The sequence below is a fragment of the Macaca thibetana genome, chromosome 19 (genome assembly GCF_024542745.1).
Source record: "Macaca thibetana thibetana isolate TM-01 chromosome 19, ASM2454274v1, whole genome shotgun sequence".
Lineage (NCBI taxonomy): Eukaryota > Metazoa > Chordata > Mammalia > Primates > Cercopithecidae > Macaca > Macaca thibetana.
Window position 1 is genome coordinate 36346653 of NC_065596.1, and position 16473 is coordinate 36363125.

The following is a 16473-nucleotide window of genomic DNA, read 5'->3' on the forward strand; positions in this document are numbered from 1 at the left end:
TACCTATGTAACCGGTGTACATGTACCCCTGAACCTAAAATAAAAGTTAGAAAAACCCTTGAAAATATATAAGATATCATTAACTATATTCAACCTACCGTGCGCCCCTTCCTACCCCCAGGTGTAATTTGGTATCCATTAGCCAACCTCTTTTCATCCCCCTTCTCCAATTATGCCATTTGTTTAGACTATGAAATAAACATGTATAGAAAGAATATCTATCTTTCTATATCAATAAAAGTTGGTTTTTACTGTTAAGGGTTGAATTGTGTCCCCACCCTAAAAACACACACACACAAAATCAAAAACAAAAACTAAAGTCCTAACTCCTTCATAGGGTGACAAAATAAGGTTGTTGCAGCGGTTACTAGTTAAGATGAGGTCATACTGGAGTGGGTAGGCCCCCTAACTTAATGACAGGTGTCCTTATGAAAATGGCCACATGCGGCTGGGCATGGTGGCTCATGCCTGTAACCCCAGCACTTTGGGAGGCCGAGGTGGGTGGATCACCTGAGGTCAGGAGTTCAAGACCAGCCTGGCCAACATGGTGAAACCCTGTCTCTACTGAAAATACAAAAATCAGCTGGGCGTGGTAGCAGGTGCCTGTAATACCAGCTACCCACGAGGCTGAGGCAGGAGAATCGCTTGACCCAGGAGGCGGAGGTTGCAGTGAGCCGAGATTACATCATTGCACTCTAGCCTGGGTGACAGAGCGAGACTCAAAGCCACAAAGCTAGGCACAGTGGCTGACGCCTGCAATGCTAACACTTTGGGAGGCCGAGGTGGGTGGATCACCTGAGGTTAGAGGTTCAAGACCAGCCTGACCAACATGGTGAAATACAAAAAATTAGTCAAGTGTGGTGGCACAGCCCTGTAATCTCAGCTACTCGGGAGGCTGAGGCAGGAGGATTGCTTGAACCTGGGAGGTGGAGGTTGCAGTGAGCCAAGATTGTGCCATCGCACTCCAGCCTGGGCAACAAGAGTGAAACTCTGTCTTAGAGAAAATGGCCACATGAAGATAGAGACAAGCAGAATGGCATGTGACAGTCAGAATGGAATTACATAGCTGCAAACCAAAGAATGACACAGATTGCCAGCAAACCACAGAAGCTGTGAGAGACAAGGAAGGGAGGCTCTCCTGGGTTTCAGAGAGAGCACTGCCCTGCCAGCACTTTGGTTTTGGACATCTAGGCTTCAGAACCATGAGGCAGTAGGTTTCCGTTTTAAGTTACCTAGTTTGTGGTATGTTGTCATGCCAGCCCAAGGAAACTAGTATACTATTAAAAAAAATGGATGTGATTTTACCCTTAGAGAACAGCTTTGAGAATATATCCTTTACTTAGGATCACCAAATGTTAAAGGTTTACCTTATTTAGTGTCTCTCTACACTTATGTATTTTTCCTGATCTGTTCAAGATTTGTACACATTGTACAAATTTACACCTAGTATTTTACCCTAAATGCTTCAGGGTTTGTGTTCTAAAAATAAGAATAAAAGTAAGCTCTTTTGATAACCATACTATATAAAAAACAGGAAATTAATAGTACATTATCTAATGTACAGACCTTACACTTAATGGACTTTAAAAAATTTTTGTATTTGTTTTCACAAGTGGACTTAACATGCAAATTCTTACACTAAGCCTGTTTTTTGTTTTGTTCTAAGTTCTGGGATACATGGCTGAATGTGCCAGTTTGTTACATAGGGATACATGTGGCATAGTGGTTTGCTGCTCCTATCAACTGGTCATCTACGTTTTAAGCCCTACATGCATTAGGTAGTTGTCCTAATGCTCTCCCTCCCCTTTCCTGCCCTCGCCACAGGCCCCGGTGTGTGATGTTCCCCTCCCTGTGTCCGTTTGTATTCTCATTGTTCAACTCCCACTTATGTGTGAGAACATGTGGTGTTGGGTTTTCTGTTCCTGTGTTAGTTTGCTGAGGATGATGTAAATTTGTATTCATTATCCAACCTATGCCTCAGTTTGAGACTGTGTGCATTCTCTCTCACTTTCCCACACACACACGTGCTTATGCCCTCTCACATACCCACACCATGCTCTCTCTCTGTTAGATTCTGGAAAAAAATCATTTTTATTTAAATTTTGAAATAATTTGCTGATGAAGACGTTTGAGCCTGAAGTCTTCTCTGGGGAAAGGATTTCACATGTTTTTTTGGTTGTTGTTGTTGAGACAGAGTCTCGCTCTGTCGCCCAGGCTGGAGTGCAGTGGCTGGATCTCAGCTCACTGCAAGCTCCGCCTCCCGAGTTCACGCCATTCTCCTGCCTCAGCCTCCCGAGTAGCTGGGACTACAGGCGCCCACCACCTCGAAGCTTTCACAACTTCACACACAAAAAATAGATGAAAGTTGTCATTTTCTAAGAATTTATGTATTTGAAAAAAATATCAGTTTTATTGGCATCAAAATGGTAATAGGCTCTATTTTTGATGTCTGTAGGATACACAGTGGTGTCTCCTCTTCTGTTCCTGGTATTTGTCGCTTGTGTCTTCTTATTCATCAGACTTGTTGGGGCTTATCCAGTTTGTATTGTCAAAGAACCTACTTTTGACTGAGTCTTGTATTTTAATTTTTATTTCATTGATATTTTTTCTACTTTCTTTTGCTATGTTTTGCTTTTTAGCTAAATGTATAATTAGCTTATGAATTTACAACCTTCCTTATACCTTTGAAGTAACACATTTTTCTAGGTCCTGATTTAGCTGCATTTCACTCACTTTATATGTAGCATTAAATATTCAGTTCAAAACGTTGTATTCGATATTTTCTCTTTATTCATAGGTTACTTAGAAGTTATGTTTCTTAATTTTGGAATGTCCTTCATTTCATTGTCAATTTCTGACGTAAACTATGATCAGAATATTCTGTGTAACTTATTTGAAATATGTTGAAGCTTGCCCTGAGGATCAGTATATGGCTGACATTGGTAGATGATTCATCTATCTTAATGTGTTTTTTCCATTTATTGGATGAAAAGGTCTGTGTCCACAAGGTAAAATTTATCCATTGTCTTTAAACCCTTTATTTTCTTTTTAACTTGTTTATTTAATTACTAGAACAAATTTATAAAATATCCTATGATTAGGGACTTGCCTAATTCTCCTTATGGTGCTGACCATTGGGGGGTGTGTGTGTGTGTATAGACATACATATACACATATACATGTATATACATATACAAATACACACATATATACATATATACATACACACATGTACATATATACACATATACACATACATATATACATATACACATATACACATACACATATATACATATACACATATGCACATATACATATATACACATATACACATATACATATACACATATATACATACATACAAATATACATATATATACACACATATACACGTACACACACATATACACGTACACACATATACACGTACACACACATATACATACATATATACATACATATAAGTGTGTGTGTGTATATATATTTATTTATTTTGAGATGGAGTCTTGCTCTGTTCTGGGCTGGAGTGCAGTGGCACGATCTTGGCTCCCTGCAGCCTCCGCCTCCCAGGTTCACACCATTCTCCTGCCTCAGCCTCCCGAGTAGCTGGGGTTACAGGTGCCTGCCACCACGCCTGGCTAATTTATTTTTTATTTTTTATTTTTTTTGGTATTTTTAGTAGAGACGAGGTTTCACTGTGTTAGCCAGGCTGGTCTAGATCTCCTCACCTCATGATCCGCCCAACTTGGCCTCTCGAAGTGCTGGGATTATAGGCATGAGCCACCGTGCCCCGCTGACCATTGGTATATTTTAAGGCCATGTTATTGTTGCATGTATGGTTATAATTGTTCTCTCTTCCTGGTAATCTGAGCACTGTGGTTATGCAGCATATAGATTTATCACTAATGTTTTGGCTTGGGGTCTGCTCTTCTGATATTAATATTGTTACAACAGATTTTTTTTTTAAACCTGGAATAATTTAATATCTTTTGCCTCTAATTCAAGTCATGCAATAAATGGAATGGATAGAGTTTGGTGAGTAAGGTTGGTTATAATACCTTATGCATGCATGACATGCTATTTTGTTCAGATTTCCCATTTAAAAAATTTTTAAATTGACACATAATTGTACATATTTATGGGGTATGGTGTGATATTTTGACACATGTATCCATTGTATAATGATCAATTTTGATGTATCTATTGTATAATGATTATATCCGTTTCTTGAGACATTTATCATTTCTTTGTGGTGATACTCAAAATCTTCCAGCTATCTTGAAATATCCACCACACTGTTACTTGCTTTAGTTACCCTCATGTGTAAAAGAACGCTAGAACCTGCTCTTTCTAACCGTCAGTGTGCCTGTTGACCAGTCGCTCCTGGTCTCCCCCTACTCTCCCATCCCTTCCCCAGCCTGTAGTAACCGTTATTCTACTCTCTACTTCTATAAGTTCTTTTTAGATGCCCCACATAAATGAGATCATATGGTAGTTTTCTTTCTGTGCCTGCCTTATTTTACCTCATGTCCTCCACGTTCATCCAGGTTGCCACAAATGACAAGATTTCATTATTTTTTTTTTTATGGCTAGTACTCCATTGAGTCTATAGACCACATTTTCTTTATGCATTCATTTATTGACGGGCACTTAGGCTGCTTCTATATCTTGGTTATTAGTGATAGTGCTGCAGCCCGGGCGTGGTGGCTCATGCCTGTAATCCCAGCACTTTGGGAGGCCGAGGTGGGTGGATCACCAGGTCAGGAGATCGAAACCATCCTGGCTAACACGGTGAAACCCTGTCTCTACTAAAAATACAAAAAAAAAAAAAAAAAAAAAAAAAGTAGCCAGGCGTGGTGGCGGGCGTCTGTAGTCCCAGCTACTTGGGAGGCTGAGGCAGGAGAATGGCGTGAACCTGGGAGGTGGAGCTTGCAGTGAGCCGAGATCGAGCCACTGCACTCCAGCCTGGGTAACAGAGCGAGACTCTGTCTCAAAAAAAAAAAAGAAAAAAAAAAGTGCTGCAATAGACGTGGGAGTACAGATATCTCTTTGACGTCTGAATTTCCCTTTTAAAAGATATATATACCCAGCCGTGGAATTACTGGGTTATATGGTAGTTCTATTCTTAATTTTTTGAGAAATTGCCATACCGTTTTCCATAGTGGTTCTGCTAATTTACATTCCTACCAGTGGAATGTAAGAGTTGCCTTTTCTCTGCATCCTTGCCAACATTTGTTGTTGTTATTTTTTTTTAGTAATAGCCATTCTAACTGGGGTGAGTTACGCCAGATTTTTTTAGGTTCAAATTTGCATGTTGTTTAGTTTTTCAACTTTTGTTTTTTTGTTCTTAGTTACCTCTTTAAAGAGCAAGTATTTGGTTTTTGTATTTAGTCTCACCAGCTTTGCCTCTGTACCATTGAGGCAATTATTTTGTGTAATTACTAATAAGAGTTTAAATCAACCATCCCTTTTTTATTTCCCCTATATATTGTAGGTTCCTATTTCTGTCTGTCTTTGTTATTTTTTGGATTAGTTTGACATTTTTCCTCTTTATCTACTTTGGCAGGCAAACTTTATGGTTATATCAGAATTCTATCAGTGGGTGTATCAGAATTTCATATCAAAGTTTTACTTCTGTCATCTTCCCGGAGAAGAACATTAGATCTCTTGATGTCCTTTTTCTCTCTTTTTTTTGATTTATGTGCCAGCTGTGATAAATTTTAATTCTATTTTCTGTCTCACAAGACTGACTCTATAAAGCAACTTTTCTTCGAATTCACTGTGGCATCTCTTAATTTTCACCTGGAATAATTTTCCTTCTCTCCAGTGGTCAATTTTCAGAATTTCCTAGAGTGTAAGTCCTCTGTTGGAAAATTTGTCATTTATCTGCAAATATCTATTTTTACTTACTTTATTTTTGAGACGGAGTCTCACTCTGTTGCCCAGGCTGGAGTGCAGTGGTGTGATCTTGGCTCACTGCAACCTACGCCTCCTGGGTTCAAGCGATTCTCCTACCTCAGCCTCCTGAGTAGCTGGGACTACAGGCACCTGCCACCATGCCTGGCTAATTTTTTATATTTTTAGTAGAGACGAGGTTTCACTGTGTTAGCCAGGATGGTCTCAATCTCCTGACCTCGTGATCCACCCGCTTCGGCCTCCCAAAGTGCTGGGATTACAGGCGTGAGCCACTGCGCCTGGTCTTATTTCTTAAAGATTATTTTATTCTCGTTAGACTTGAGTCGGCAGCTATTTGTTTTGGGCACCTTCCATGGTTTACTGCCTTAGTTTCTTCTTTCTGTAGTATCTGATAGGTCAGCTGTCAACATAATGGCACAACCTTTTGAACAAATTATTGCCCTCCCCTTGCCTTAACCTCACTCTGGAATGCTTTCAAAATTTTCCCTTTTGTCTAATTTCTTTATGTTCTAATGTCATTAAGTTTCCCTGTAATGTATCTAGGTGTGCGTTCGTTATTGATGCTCTTGGACTTTATTGGGCTTCTTAATTAGTAGATTGATTTTTTTAAAATTGGTTAATAGAAACATCCAGGTCAGGCACAGTAGCTCATGCCTGTAATCCCAGCACTTTGGGAGGCAGAGGCGGGTGGATCACCTGAGATCAGACGTTCGAGACCAGCCTGGCCAACATGGTGAAACCCCGTCTCTACTAAAAATACAAAAAAATTAGCTGGGCGTGGTGGCGGGCACCTGTGATTCCAGCGACTCGGGAGGCTGAGGCAGGAGAATCACTTGAACCTGGGAGGTGGAGGTTGCAGTGAGCTAAGATTGTGCCACTGCATTCCAGCCTGGGCAACAAGAGTGAAACTGTCTCAATTGAAAAAAAGTTATAAAAAGAAGCATCCTAGTAGCAATCTTACATTAGGTTGGTGCAAAAGTAATTGCAGTTTTTGCATTATTTTTCCTGGCAAAAACCACAATTACTTTTGCATCAACCTAATAAAACATACTACATCTGGTCCACAGTCTCTTTTCTCCTTTTGGGGAGCCAGTAACAAGTGTTAGCCCTTTTCATCCTCAGTCCCTTGTCCTCTTTTATGATTTTAGTCTTTTTTCTCTAATTCTCCTTGGATGACTTCTCTTTACTTGTCTTCTAGACCACTAATTATCTCTGTCAAATCTGATACTAACACATTGTATTAGCTTCCTGGGACTGCCATAACAATGTACCACAAAACAGACAGCTTATGCAACAGAAACTTACTGTCTCACAGTTCTGAAGGCTAATAAGTCCAAAATCAAGGTGTTGGCAGGTGTAATTCCTTCTGAAGACTGTGAGGGAGAATCAGTTTCATTCCTCTCTATTAACTTCCACTTGCTTTACGTGTGCTTTGGTTAGTAAGTGGCATTTTCCCTGTGGCATGATATCCTCTTCCCTCTATTCATATGTGTCCAGGTTTTCCCCTTTTTTATTTTTATTTTTTGAGATGGAGTCTCACTTTATTGCCCAGACTGGAGTGCAGTGGCGTGATCTCGGCTCACTGCAAGCTCCACCTCCTGGGTTCAAGTGATTCTCCTGCTTCAGCCTCCCGAGTAACTGGGATTACAGGTGCGTACCACCACTTGGCTAATTTTTGTATTTGTAGTAGAGACAAGATTTCACCATGTTGGCCAGGCTGGTCTCGAATTCCTGACCTCAGGTGATCCGCCCACCTCGGCCTCCCAAAGTGCTGGGGTTACAGGTGTGAGCCACTGCGCCCGGCCAGATTATCCCCCTTTAATGAGGTCTCCAATCATATTGGACTGGGGGCCCACCCTGCTTTAGTATGACCTCATCTTACATGTTCCAGGACAGCTAATTACATCTACGAGGATGCTATTTCCAAACAAGCCCAGAGTTCAGTTGCACTTGATGACCTCTAGTATGGCTCATTGTATCTACAAGGATGCTATTTTCAAAAACTTCATACTTCAGCATGTAACTTTTGCAGGGGGACACACATTGGATGCAGAAAAGATTCCCCGGGGATTTTTGTGGTGGTAGTGGTGGTAGAGGAGTGTGTGTGTGTGTGCACGCGTGTGTGCATGTGTGTGTGTGTTTGGGGGAATATTGAAAGTTCGATCTGTAGCAAATCTGAATGCAGTCTTTCCCTTCACTTTCAGAGGATCTCTTCCCAGAGCAGAAGGTATCAATATTTCAGCCTGTGGCAAGAGGCTAAACTCGGATCTTGACACTGTCTCCACATCAAGAAAAGCCCAGCTCTAGTTGCCTGCTTCTCCAAGACTGTTTCAGAGCAAAGCACCAGCAATGTTCTTGCCCAAAGTCATTCTTTAAGTCAGTGGTTTTCAAACTTGGGCATGTGTCAGAATCAACTGAAGGTGTAACAAGTGGCTCTGCCCTACCCTCAGCATTTAGTATGTCTAGGGAAGGAACTGGGGATTTCCAAAGCAAGTTGCCAGTTGGTGCTGATGTTGCTTGGAGAAGCATTGCCTTAGGCCTTGCTCAGTGGTGGCCTCAGGACTCAGATACATGTTCCTACAATTAAGATTTATTGGCAAAAGCACCCAGAGGAGAAGCCATGAAGGTCACCTTTCCATCATCGTATTCTCATTCTGAATACTGCTTAATAATTTTCCCTGGCCGGGCGTGGTGGCTCAAGCCTGTAATCCCAGCACTTTGGGAGGCCGAGACGGGCGGATCACGAGGTCAGGAGATCGAGACCATCCTGGCTAACAGGTCAAACCCCGTCTCTACTAAAAAATACAAAAAATTAGCCTGGTGAGGTGGCGGGCGCCTGTAGTCCCAGCTACTCAGGAGGCTGAGGCAGGAGAATGGCGTAAACCTGGGAGGCGGAGCTTGCAGTGAGCTGAGATCCAGCCACTGCACTCCAGCCTGGGTGACAGAGTGAGACTCCATCTCAAAAAATAAATAAATAAATAATAATAATTTTCCCTAATTTTTGTGGGGGGTTTTTTGTTTGTTTCTTTGAGGCAGTCTCGTTCTGTTGTCCAGGCTGGAGTGCAGTGGTGTGATCTCAGCTCACTGCAACCTCCACCTCTCAGGTTCAAGCGATTCTTGTGCCTCAGCCTCCCAAGTAGCTGGAACTACAGGTGCCCGGCTACTTTTCTCTAATTTCTGGATCTTAGATGCTATTGTTTTTTAAAGATTTTCTCCAAATTACCTAGTTTATTCGGGGCAACATTCTGCCTAATGGCCACCCATGAATAAAACAGTTTTATTTTTATTTTCCACTGTATAACTTAAGCCTTTTATTGACTTTACTACTGATCTCTAATTTCATTGCCTTTAAGACAAAAATGACCTCGCTACTGTTGGCTTTTTCTTTTTGAATTATGATTTGCTTTACAGCTCAGAGCTCAATTGATTATCATGAATCCTCCATGTATGCTTGGAAGAATGTGCTCTTGTTTCTATAAATATCTGTAAGATAATGTGTTGATTTTTTAATTTATGTATTTATTTATTTTTTGAGATGGAGTCTCACTCTGTCGCCCAGGCTGGAGTGCAGTGGCGTGATCTTGGCTCACTGCAAGCTCTGCCTCCCGGGTTCATGCCATTCTCCCTCCTCAGCCTCCCGAGTAGCTGGGGCTACAGGCACCCACCACCACACCCAGCTAATTTTTTCTGTTTTAGTAGAGATGGGGTTTCGCCATGTTGGCCAAGATGGTCTCAATCTCCTGACCTCGAGATCCACCTGCCTCGGCCTCCCAAAGTGCTAGGATTACAGGAGTGAGCCACCGCGCCTGGCTATACTATATTATTTAAAAAGTCTCTATGTACAACCCACATGATATGGCTGTGTCCCCACCCAAATCTCATCTTGAATTGTAGCTCCCATAACTCCCAGGTGCTGTGGGAGGGACCAACTGGGAGATAATTGAATCATGGTGGTTTCCCCATACCATTCTCATAGTAGTGAATAAGTCTCATGAGACCTGATGGTTTTACAAGGGGAAACCCCTGTCTTTTGGTCCTCTCTTGTCTGCCGCCATGTAAGATGTGCCTTTTGCCTTCCGCCATGATTGTGAGGCCTCCCCAGCCACACGGAACTATGGGTCCATTAAACTACTTTTTTCTTTATAAATCACCCAGTCTTGGGTTATGTCTTTATCAGCAGCATGAGAACAGATGAATACACCACACTTGAGAGGTGGGGAGTTATACCGCATCTCCTTAAAGGGGAAGAATCCGTCCAGCTAAGCTACTTGGAATTCTTCTTGCTCAAGTTGTTACAGTTTTAGCTACTGGAGGCTCTTTCAGCCTGCGCTGGGTTTCTTTTGTTAGGAAGCGGTCTTAGAAACCAAGATCTGATCTGGACACTGGGTGTATCGATTGCCACTAGGGTATCTGTTATACTTCCAGGCCTTTGCATGAGTGTGACCATAACAAAGTACCGTAGATAAGACTAGACTTCCAGGGATCATTTCTCTAGGTCACTACAAAATACTGCAGACTGGATGGATTACCAACAGAAGTTTATTTCCTCTAGTTCTGAAGGCTGGAAGTTCAAATCAAGGTCCAGCAGAGTCCGCTCCTGAGGAAGACTCCTTCTGGATTGTACACGGCTGCCTTCTGTGTCCCCACGTAATAGTCAGAGGAAGAGATGGGGAGAAAGAGAGCTAGGGAGGGACTTCCAGTTGTTCCAGCACCATTTACGGAAGAGATGATCCTCCTTCATTGTTCCTTTGTCAAAATCAGTTTGCTACATTTGTGGGGCATGCCTTCTCTATTGTTTACTGAGAAAAATGTAATTTCTATATTTACAATGTAATTTCTATATTAAAATGTAAAAATGTAATTTCCCTATTTACAGTGTAATTTCTATATTTAAAAGTAAAAATGTAATTCCCGTAGCTACAGTGTAATTCCCGTAGCTACAGTGTAATTCCCGTAGCTACAGTGTAATTCCCGTAGCTACAGTGTAATTCCCGTAGTTACAGTGTGATTTCTAAAAATGTAAAGTCTATATTTGCCTGGATATTGAGACTATGTCAGGTGACTGTAGGATTCTCGTATCTTCTAGATTATTGTGTCTGATTCCCCCATCTATTATTGAGACTTTGCATGATCATTTCAATGAAAAGGTGAAATGAACCTAATAACTTTCTGCCTTCATCACCATGTCCCCAATACTAGCAAGATACTGTATAAGAAAACGGTAATCTTGATCCATTTATTTTTAATGATTTGGCACTATCCTGAATTTTCCACAGGTTTTATTTATTTGTTGTTCCTGGTCACTGTCTCTTTGAGGATTGGTATCTCTGCTCCGGACAAGATGGCGGCCTCTTTCTTCTCTGATTTTGGTCTTATGTGGTATCTGGAGGAGCTCAAAAAGGATGAGTTCAGGAAATTTAAGGAACATCTCAAGCAAATGACTTTGCATCTTGAACTCAAGCAGATTCCCTGGACTGAGGTCAAAAAAGCATCCCGGGAGGAACTTGCAAACCTCTTGATCAAGCACTATGAAGAACAACAGGCTTGGAACATAACCTTAAGAATCTTTCAAAAGATGGATAGAAAAGATCTCTGCATGAAGGTCATGAGGGAGAGAACAGGTGAGGGAGTCTGGGAAGAGGGTCAAGGCTTCTTACAAGGACCATGTCCTAATTTTGGCAAGTGGTCTCTGCCTGTCTACAACAGGACCAGAATGTGCTATGGGAAAATATTAGTCGGTTTTTCCTTTTTTATTTTTTGTAGATGGAGTCTCACTTTGTTGCTCAGACTGGAGTGCAGTGTAGTGGTGCGATCTTGGCTCGCTGCAACTGCAACCTCCACCTCCCAGGTTCAACCGATTCTCCTGCCTCAGCCTCCTGAGTGGCTGGGATTATAGGCACCTGCCACCATGCCTGGTTAATTTTTGTATTTTTAGTAGAGCTGGGGTTTCACCATGTTAGCCAGGCTGGTCTTGAACTCCCGACCTCAGGTGATACACCCACCTTGTCCTCCCAAAGTGCTGAGATTACAGGCCTGATCCACCACACCCAGCCTGAAAATATTGTCCTTATAGGCAGGAAATGGTCTCTTAGACCTGGTGGTTATATGTGGGTAAAATGTCAGTGGCTATTATGTCCTAACCTGTATTGTACCTTTATCTGGGTCACCAGTGATTTTTTACCCTAAGCTGAGAGCTTGCAGCCAAGCCAGAAACTCTCTGAGGTGAAGTTGTAGCATAGGAACTATGCACTTGACTTATTTGCAAGAGCAGCCAACACCTGCGGCAGAGGACACAGTGAACTGAGGCTGACTGTTGTATCGTGCGTTTAGCCAAAGTTCACATCAGAAAAGCTATGATCTATAAGCAGTGTGGCTTTTAGAGTCACATTTATATTTATCCTGGCATAAGGTGTTAACCGTGACTTTGCACATTTGCGACATCAATGGCAGGAGATAGCTCTTTCGACTTGACTGCTGAATTGTTTCTCTTTGTCGTTGTTCAGTGTTTTACTGTGATGTGCCTGGATGTGGTTTTGTTTTCATCCCGACTGGGATTCTTTAATATTCTTGCAACTGAGATTCAGTAACTTTCTTCAGTTCTCAATTTCAGCCATTGTCTGTGTATTCCATTCTTCTGTTTCTTCTTCTGGGACTCCAGTTTCACCTACTGGACTTTCTTGTTTGTTCGAGATAGGGTCTGGCTCTGTCACCCAGGGTGGAGTGTAGTGGCATCATCACGACTCCCAGCAGCCTCAACTTCCTGGGCTCAAATGACCTCCCACTTCAGCCTCCCAAGTAGCTGGGACTACAGGCGTGTACCACCATGCTTGGCTAATTGCACACCTGGCTAACTTTTATAAAAAATTTTGTAGAGACGAACTCTCACTATATTGCCCAGGCTGGTCTCAAACTCCTGGGCTCAAATGATCCTCCTGCCTTGGCCTCCCAAAGTGCTGGGATTACACGCATGAGCCACCATACTGGCCTAGACTCTTTATTATTATTATTATTTTTACAGAGTATCACTCTGTTGCCCAGGCTGGTGTGAAGTGGTGTGATCTTGGCTCACTGCAACCTCCACCTCCTAGGTTCAAGTGATTCTCCTGCCTCAGCCTCCTGAGTAGCTGGGGTTACAGACACCCACCACCATGCCCAGCTAATTTCTTTGTATTTTATTAGAGACAGGGTTTCCCCATGTTGGCCAGGCTGGTCTCGAACTCCTGACCTCAGGTGATCTGCCCACCTCAGCCTCCCAAAGTACTGGGATTACAGGCGTGAGCCACCACGCCTGGCCTTGATTTCTTAAATTTAGTTCACATGTTTTATTATGCAGTTTGCCTTTTCACATACTTCCGTTTTTTCTCAATATTTATTCCATCTTATATTTTATTGAGCATTTTCAATTACTTTAAAATCTGCCTGAAGATTTTAACATTTACAGGTCTCTTTCTACTGTTTCTTTTTATCTGGTCATACAGTCTCCTAGTATGTACGGTAATTTTGAGTGCCAGATTTTGACTATGAGACATTGAAAAGATTGAGGATCTGTAATATCTCATTCCAGTGAGATTGGAATTGGTTCTGGTAGTAGTTGGGGGGAAAGTTCCTTAATAGTGAGGATTAAAATAATTGGTTTGAAATAAGATAATTTGAGAGTTTCCATTTTTGGTGATGCTAGGCTTTCTTGCACATTTTCTTGATTTGGAACATTACTTGGAAAAAACCCTTCCCCGTCAAATTTTTTTTTTTCCTTTGAGACGGAGTTTCATTCTTTCACCCAGCCTGGAGTAAAGTAGTGTGATCTTGGCTCACTGCAACCTCATTGAACGCCCCAGGTTCGAGTGATTCTCCTGCCTCAGCCTCCGGAGTAGCTGGGATTATAGGCGCCGCCTGCCACCACGCCCAGCTACTTTTTATATTTTTAGTAGAGACGAGATTTTGCCATGTTGGCCAGGCTGGTCTTGAACTGCTGACCTCAGGTGATCCGCCCGCCTTGGCCTCCCAAAGTGCTAGGATTACAGGTGTGAACCACCGTGCCCGGCCCCCCAGTCCAAATTTTTAAACAAATTCCCCCATGTTTCCTGGAGTGTTTTGGTGTCACATGCTGCAGTCTCAGCTACACTGGAAGCTGAGGCAGGAGGATCACTTCAGCCCAGGAGGATGAGGCTGCAGTGAGCTGTGATCCTCCTGCCTTGGCCTCCCAAAGTGCTGGGATTACAGGCAGAGCCACCATACTGGCCTAGACTCTTTTTTTTTTTTCATTATTATTATTTTATACAGAGTCTCGCACCACTGCACTCCAGCCTGGGTAACACAGCGAGACCCTGTCTCAAAAAAGTAATTTATATAAAGAAGAACATTGTTTGCACGTGGAACTATTTTAGACTATTGCTAAAATAAAACGTAAGCAGGTCTGAAGATAGATCTTCCACTAGGTACTTACGCCTCTATCTCTTTTCACAGTTGGTTTAAGGTTGTACTCACTTCATTCCCCTTAATGAGCAATGAAACATGTCACCGAAATCTCCAGAATGGCTAAGAGGACCAGGAAAGCAGGAAGCCACTGGGGAATGGGTAAACAACTTACTGAGCTTAAGATGCTAATGGGATCCTACCAATGTCAGATGGCATTTTTACCAGTTAGGAACTTCAGGGGACTGAAAAATTGGGGGAATCCCTTGTTCTCCCCAATAACTTAAGGTAGCATTACCTACAGTCACACCCAGCAGTCTATGGGCATTGGATTATATCTTTCACCTGCATCCAATCAAATCCATAACCATCATGCAGGGGCATAGGGAAAATTTCTCGCCTACAACTGCCCCCCACATTTCCAGTCCAGCAACCACTCACCTGCAGAACATAAACATCATACTAGTTATTTAAGGAACAGATAACTGTAAGGGAGTTCTCAGCCTGGCTAAAGGATCCGGCTCTAGGCTGGTGCTCCAGAGATGACTCTAAGAACTGTAGCACCAGGGAGCTGCTACCTCTCCTGCAGCAAGGAAAGAGGGAGATGGGAAGCCCACTGTTAGAACTGTGACTTTAGAAATACACCACAACAGCTATGATTCAGAAATTGGGAAGCTCACCAGTGCAGCAGCTGCCTAAAATCAATGACCACAGGAACTGGTTTTTGTTTTTGAGACAGTCTCGCTCTATTGCCAGGGCTGGAGTACAGTGGTGTAATCTCTTCTCACTGCAACCTCCACCTCCCGGGTTCAAGCGATTCTCCTGCCCTGGCCTCTCGAGTAGCTGGGATTATAGGCCTGCACCACCACGCCTGGCTAATTTTTGTATTTTTAGTAGAGATGGGGTTTCGCCATGTAGGCCAGGCTGGTCTCGATCTCCCGACCTCAAGTGATCCACCTGCCTCAGCCTCCCAAAGTGCTGGGACTGCAGGCGTGAGCCACTGCCCAGCCAACTACAGCAATTGGAGACAAGGCTTCTGTTACAGAAGAGCCCGGTGTCTGTGTGTTCATGGAAGCTGGTAGCAAAACAGGCAGAAGATAGACTCCACTCCCCTTCTCCTTCCAGTGTCACAAGAGTGAAGGCAAATCGCAGAACTTAATCTGTACCTTGATCTTAGCTACAAGGAGTTGTGGGATGCGTAGGGCTTGGTCACTATTGTTGCTGGATTTTTTTCTTTTTTCTTTTTTTTTTTTTTGAGACGGAGCCTCGCTCTGTTGCCCAGGCTAGAGTACAGCTAGAGTACTGTTGCCATCTCAGCTCACTGCAACCTCCGCCTCCCAGGTTCAAGTGATTCTCCTGCCTCAGCCTCCCAAGTAGCTGGGACTACAGGCACCCACCACCATGCCCGGCTAACTTTTGTATTTTTAGTAGAGATGGGTTTTCACCATGTTGGCCAGGATGGTCTCGATCTCTTGACTTCATGATCTACCCACCTCAGCCTTCCAAAGTGCTGGGGTTACAGGTGTGAACCACCGCACCCAGCCTGTTGTTGGATTTTTTGCTTGGTTTTTCTTTTGAGAATTCTGCCATCAAAAGAAAGCTCACTGGCATAAAGTTGGAGTGGATGCGAGGTGCCATTTTATCCTATCTACTGCACCTTGTCTCTCTCCTAGAGGCAACTGCCTAGGTCAGGTCCTTCTTAGGGAGACTTTCAGATCTAGTCCCTATATGTGAAACCTATATCTGTATCTAAATCCCTTGTTGACCCAAATGAGTAAATGGAATAGACACTGTCCTGTTATTGATCCATGTGAAGAGATTATTCCATAATTTTAATATCTGTATGATAGTTTGTATAATATCTGTATAATAGTTTGTATAATATCTGTATAATAGTTTGTGGTTTCATAGTTACTTTCCAGTTATTTTGCTATCATGGTAGCAATGAATACCTGTGAAAGTAGAAGCTGTGAAACTTTACATAGTAGCAGTGAATACGTGTGTGTGTGTGTGTGCGTGCGTGTGTGTACTGAAAGAAGTTGTCAACATTTTTGTGTAGAGGACCACACGGTTTTCTATTTTAACCTTTGTGGGTCATACAGTCTCTCACAGCTATTCAGCTCTGCTATTCAATCACGAAGG

General features: G+C 42.6%; 2 protein-coding genes across 2 annotated transcripts in view; both read left to right on the forward strand.

Annotated features, from left to right (window-relative positions):
• Positions 1-3133: 3133 nt before the first annotated feature.
• Positions 3134-16473, forward strand: part of ZNF444 (zinc finger protein 444) — a 319216-nt gene continuing 305876 nt past the window's right edge. Inside the window, exon 1 of the mRNA XM_050771780.1 lies at positions 3134-3143. The gene's annotated coding sequence lies outside the window, so the exon portion shown is untranslated. The remainder of the gene's footprint in view (positions 3144-16473) is intronic.
• The window catches only part of NLRP4 (NLR family pyrin domain containing 4), a 30669-nt gene continuing 25391 nt past the window's right edge, over positions 11196-16473 (forward strand). Inside the window, exon 1 of the mRNA XM_050771675.1 lies at positions 11196-11540. Coding sequence (XP_050627632.1) covers positions 11261-11540 — 280 coding nt within the window. The 5' untranslated portion in view covers positions 11196-11260. The remainder of the gene's footprint in view (positions 11541-16473) is intronic.